The 6,265-nt window shown below is 41.9% G+C and overlaps 1 protein-coding gene across 1 annotated transcript in view; it reads left to right on the forward strand.

Moving 5' to 3' along the window:
• Window positions 1–442: 442 nt before the first annotated feature.
• tasora (transcription activation suppressor a) overlaps window positions 443–6,265 on the forward strand; it is an 89,322-nt gene continuing 83,499 nt past the window's right edge. Inside the window, 1 exon segment of the mRNA XM_030135005.1 lies at window positions 443–838. Within this exon segment, the coding sequence (XP_029990865.1) occupies window positions 583–838 (256 nt within the window). The 5' untranslated portion in view covers window positions 443–582.

Genomic DNA, 6,265 nt, shown 5'->3' on the forward strand with positions numbered 1-6,265 from the left:
GAGGTATCGCTTTTGCACAAACTTCTGCCTGAATTTGAACATTACATACGCAGTATAAAGCTTATAGACTCCCCCAAATGTGATAAGACTATCAAACTATATGCAGAACTTTTTTTTTTTTTTTTTTTTTTACAGAGAACTAACGTTAAAGAATCCCTTTGTATTTGTTTTTCTGTCTCCTTTTTCTACTTCCACTTTTGATGCATATTTAAGATGTTAAGATTGTTTTAAGTTTATGTGGCCTTGTCGATTGTATGTTTGTTCTTTGTTAACTGTATTCTTTGAAATAAAGTTCTATTTAAAAAAAAAAAAAAAAAAAAAAGACAATGAGGCAAAGCGGACTCAAACCGCAGTTCAGTTCCTTTAGTTGCATTCCGTTTCTCCTCCGACAGGGGGCGGCATAGCAGCGTTATGTCCCCTTACCAACCGTCCAATGAAGAAGTCTGTTGCTACGAAGAAGCATGACGGTTGTGAGCTGGTTCAGGTCCCTGTTCTGCGGGACAAGGAGGTAACGGCAGGGACCTAACCGACACACGAGACCGTAGCGGTGGTCTGTTAGGACTAGTCGGACAGACGGCAGCCATGGACGGAGGCAGGGAGCCTGGGCGGCCGCGGAGGGTGTCTGCTGCAGCGGAGCTCGGCGCTAACAGTCTGCTGCAAGATGGCGAGCTAATGGAAGTAGACCCGGGCAGAGAAAGTCACTGTGCTTCGGAGAAACCGAGTGGTGCCGGTGGGAGGATGGAGAGGAGACACTCGATGCCCCAGGTGGTTCACCAGAGACATATGCCCCGGGAGCCGCTCAAGTTCCACATCCCGAGGAAAACCAAGGAAAAGAGAGGTGGGCAGGACACCAATCCACTATGACACTAAAGTCCACAATGACATTACAATCCACAATGACACTACAAACCCAGTGACTTAACAGTTTATCCAACCTGTTTATGTGTGTTTAGATTTAACGCCGAGCTTCACGTGACAACTGAAACTCATGGTTTGTGTGAAGTTTTAGGGCTGCTGTTGTAGTTCTGGTCTCTTTTGACCATGCGTCTATTATCGGACACATGTCAATGGTTTTCGATTGTCACCAGTCTTTGGTGATTATCCATGTTTGCCACAAACGACATTAACTCCTGTACATCTCTATACCCGTGTGCACTGTTATTACTTATATTCATTCGTGAAGTGAAAGTTATTCGTCAGTAAAACCAAAAATTCGACACAGTGTTAGCTAGCAGGGATGGAATGCTAACGTTTGTTGTACCCACGGTACTATCACTACTACATTATATGTACATTGCACGTGATATTGTAGTTCTCCTGGCGAGTCATTTACTTACTAAGAACTTTCCATTTGGGTCTAAAACTTTATTTTTTCGCTGTAGTTCATATTAAATAACGTCAACATTAATTAACTTAATGCTAATGCTAAGATAACCGCCTCCTGGACTGTGGAATGTTTACATCTGTTGTGTGTGTGTGTGTGTGCGCGCGCGCGCACGTGCATAGGGTACATGGGATTTATTTATCCATGTATTTATTTTTGTCACTTATACAGTAACTCTAAGAAGAGGTACAACACCATGGAATTAGTATGTCTATGGTTTCATCTTTGTTAGGACGTTTATAGTGGATTTAGTGTGAAAGTTTTTACCCGTTCTCCCGAAGGGGAGGCAAGGGGTAGGCTATGGAGGGTATGCACATACGTCACTTCCCCCCCGGGCCACGCCCCTCTAAGTCAGACTGAGTGGCAAAAACCAACCTGCTCAACATGACAGAGTATATCAGTAAACACAGCGAGACCGGGAAAATGTGAAATATGAAATTAAAATAAGGACAACTGGACTGGACATGGATCCGTACGAGCTACCAAAGAACAAGTGGTCCATGAACATTGACATGTGGACAGAAATCACGTATCCTGACATCCAGGGTGGAGGGGATCATCGCTATTTTTACCTGAAACAAATATACATGGTTTCATCATCACTGATGACCAGGGGCTAAAACTAGGCAGAGAACCAACTGATCCAAAGTCCATTTACAGAAGGCCGTGTATTGACCCCAGTGAATATATGCTTAATCTACTGGTACTGAGGATATTTACGTCTAGTTCATATCAAGTACTTTATACAACATAGATACTACTGCTTTGGACGAGCAGGGTATGACATTATTCTTGTAATATTATGGCTTTATTGTTGGAATATGACAACTTTAATCTCATAAACGAATGACATTTTTGTTAAATTATGAGTTGTTGTTTTTTTTTTTTTTAATAACTAATAATCGTAGTAAGCAAGTCTCTGTTTCAACATTGAAGAGAAGACTTCCAGTTGCAGGTTTGATGGGTCGAGTTGCAAGAAAGCCATTGCTGAGACTTCAGAATAAGAAAAAGAGGCTTGCCTGGGCCATGAAACATTGCCAGTGGACTACTGAACACTGGAAGAAGGTGTTATGGACTGATCAAACCTGCAACTGGAAGTCTTTTCTTCACAGTTGAAACTGAGACTTGCTTACTACGACCACTATTGAGCTGTGCTTGAAGCTGTTGTCCTGTGAGTCGCCTATCACGCAAGCTGTTGACTCTCAGAAACTTGTCTTCTGATTCTGTTGTGGCTTTGGGTCTGCCAGACCTCTTCCTGTCAGCATTTCCCCCAGTTTCTGAGTGCCTTTTGATGGTGAAGGAAACTGGACTTACTGACACCTTGACTTTCTTGGCAATTTCTCTGTAGCAAAGACCTACATTTTAAAGGGTTATGATGGTTTGTCTCTCTTCTATCGTTAATTGCCTTTTCCTCGCCATTTTTATAGTAACACACTACTTTCTGCAGTACAATACAGTTTAAATAATGCTCACGACGGTATGGTACCAAAGTGTGTTCCAACACTACTTTTATGCAGACAGAGGGGGTTGGAAGTAATTAAGAAATGTTGGGACACCTGTAGGAATTGGTAGCACCAACTTTCGAGGCTTGATCAACCTCCATTGCTGCAGAACTGCTTTAAGTTGTTAACCCATTTCTTGTTCGCCTTTTTGTATAATTCTGAAATGTACATTATTTTTCAGTTTTGTTTAACCTCACCTTTTTTTTTTTTTTTTTTACCTCTGGCAGTTCACCACTTACCTTTGTACCATGTCAAGCTGTTCGTTGGACTTGAACTGCTTGAATTTCAATACAAAACGGAAAGATTGGGGTGTTCTAAAACTTTTGAACGGTAGTGTAGATGGGGGAAAAAAATTTGTAAAAATTAATAAGAAAGTTGAACTTTGACCTGCTTTCCCCAAAATGTAATCAGATCTATTCTGGGTCACTGGCAACCTATAAACCCAATGTGGTGTGATACCAGCAATAGTTTTGCTGGTAGAGTGTTAACAAACAAACAAACAAACTGAACCAAAAACAATATCCCTTGCCTCCCTTTCAGGGGGTGGGGTAAAAATAAGTGCAATTTTAACAATATTCTGTCTCAGATTATCATTTCCACATGTACATTACAACTTAGTTAAAAGAGCTGAGTAGAAAAATCGATTTGATCTATTCCAGATCGATTTCTTTTTAATTTTGCGTAATTGATTAATATTGGGTGAGATCGATTTTTTTTCAGAGCAGGACCACAAGAAAAATCATGCAGAAACCACTGATGCAGAAGCGTGGCAGGCTCCGTCTTGGTGGTGGTCTTGGTGGTGGTCTTGGTCGTGCTTGCGATAGTTCTGGCGTGGGAGGAACGTGGAGGAAGGGTGGGGAAAACCCCTCCATGGGAGGTCCTCCTGGCCTTAAACTCGAACCCGCAATGCGGAGGAACTGGGTGGCAAAGGTGGATCGCAGAAGCCAATCGTTCTAGAAATATTAACTTTGATCACCTATGGCTGAGTACGGAGTTAGAGGAATAGTAAAGCGGAAATCATGAAGCTCCGCCCACCTTCCCCCTCCAGTGAGTTTCTTGTACCAAGGGCTCAACATTATTCTGTTTCAGGTGGGCCAAATTGGTTGCAGTGCCCCAGGGAGATAGTAATGTGCCTTAAGGCTGGAAGCACAAGCCATAAAGCAGAATAAAGATGACAAAGAAGTCCATTCTGAGCCACTGTAGAAACGTGGCAATGCTTCTGTCCCTTATTTAAGAGCAGATTCAGCTAGTTACTGCTGAAATAATGCTGTCATAGTTATTTCCCTTCTAATATCAATATTGATTCTGTGTTGCATGGCTGCAGTAGTCAAATAATCAAGTTACAACTCAAAATTGTACTTTGATATCACTAAATGAATCTGAATCAATTCATTAATACTGAATCGAATTGAATCGAATCGCAATTATCGTAAATTCCGGACTATAAGCCGCTACTTTTTTCCCACGCTTTAAACACTGCGGTTTATACTCCGACGCGGCTTATATGACGATTTTACCAGTACCACGGCTCAGTGCCGTGGCACCTTGGCTCGAGGTGCTGGTGGCAAGGTGCCTTGGGGCCAACACTAGGTGCCGTGGCACCGCGGTACCACGGCTCGGTGCCGGGTGCTGTGGCACCGCAGTGGTGCCTTGGCTCGAGGTGCCGGTGGTGCCGCGGCACCGGTGGCACCCAGCTGTGGCACTGCGGTGCCACGGCACCTAGCATTGGCCCCGAGGCGCCGCGGCACCTTGGTCGTGCCATGGCACCTGGCACCGAGCCCTGGTACTGCGGTGCCACAGCTCGGTGCCAGGTGCCATGCTGCCGTGGGACCATGGCTCGGTACCACAGCTCAGTACCAGGTACCACAGCACGGTGCCAAGTACCGTGGCATCTCGTCCCTACTGCATGTCGTGCGTAATGTTAAATGAAAATGATATTACAACAGACGTAATTACTTGTTTTTAATCTTTATATTTTAAAAATATATTAAAAGTCCTACTCTAATGAAAAACAAAAATTTGTTCACTTTCAAGTGTCTTTCAAGTCATTTTAAGTCCGTGAATCCACAGCCGACGCAAAAGCAAGTCAATTCCGTATCGGCGCGAGTCCAAAGGAAACCCCGATAAGTCCACCAACAAAAAAAAAAGAAAGAGAACATGTGCTTTTATTATTATCCTTTTATTGCCTCGTTTTTGTCTTTTGTTTTTTAATCATCATATTAACAACGAATCAAGCTATAGATATGACAGCAAGCTCACACATATCATACCCATTTACATACAGGGAATAATTTCATGTGAACTCAAAGAAAACCTTTATCCAATTACCGTCCAGTTTTGACGCAATGAAAAAAAAAGGTTCCACTCGGTCCCATAGACTCCCATAGAAGCCAGGCTTCAACGGGGAAATGCATTGACCATAGATCGTATGAGGAAACAGCGCAACGGGAATGGAGGAGAAGTGAACAACATCGAGTCTGATGATTTGGGATAAAGCTGATTCTGAACGAATTCGTCTGTGAGATGAACGTATTCTCACACGTGTAATCAATGAAATGTCAACACAACCAAACATATTTAACCATTTAATTTTTGTAATGATAGGGGAAGAAGGGCTTCTCTTGCAGTCTATGAGAAATCACTGCTGATGGACACCCACGGCTTATAAACCAGCGTGGCTTATACATGTACAAAATTGATTTTCTTTCTAAAATTAGGGTCTGCGGCTTATATTCAGGTGCGGTCTATAGTCCGGAATTTACGGTAATTGATTCAGAACCTGATGAATCGAAATCCAATCGATTAAGGAAATTGGCTATGATACCCAGCCCTATTAGTTACAGATCACAGTGGCGCTACAAATACACAAAACATTTAATAACAGGGAGAATATTGGCGCAGTTACACTGACTTCTAATAAGACATTTCAGGTTATTCATATTTGTTAAAGCTATTCACATTTTTTGTGAAAGGATAGTTTGGAAATGTAAACAATTTCATGTTATTTTACTTTTTTCCATTAAAACAAAGAGAAGATTTTGTAGTTGTCATTATTTATAGATTATTGTGCTAGTATTTTACTGGTCTGATCCACTGGAGATTGAATTGGTCTGTATGTGAAACCTGAACTAAAATGATTCTGACACCTTTAACTATTAGTACCTTCAGTGTAAATTTTGTATTTCACAAATTCATCCCATAGGCCAGATTAGACCCTTTGGTGGGCCGAATGTTTGACACCTGTGATTTAGATCCAACATTGCAGAATTTTGATAATAGATACAAGAAACACCAAGTAATAAGTTTATTTCCATATTCTAGAGGAAATCATAAACCTTAAGCTAATCAAACATACAGCTGGACAACTTCATAGGGCCAG

The sequence above is a fragment of the Sphaeramia orbicularis genome, chromosome 5 (assembly GCF_902148855.1).
Source record: "Sphaeramia orbicularis chromosome 5, fSphaOr1.1, whole genome shotgun sequence".
NCBI classification, from domain to species: Eukaryota; Metazoa; Chordata; class Actinopteri; order Kurtiformes; family Apogonidae; genus Sphaeramia; species Sphaeramia orbicularis.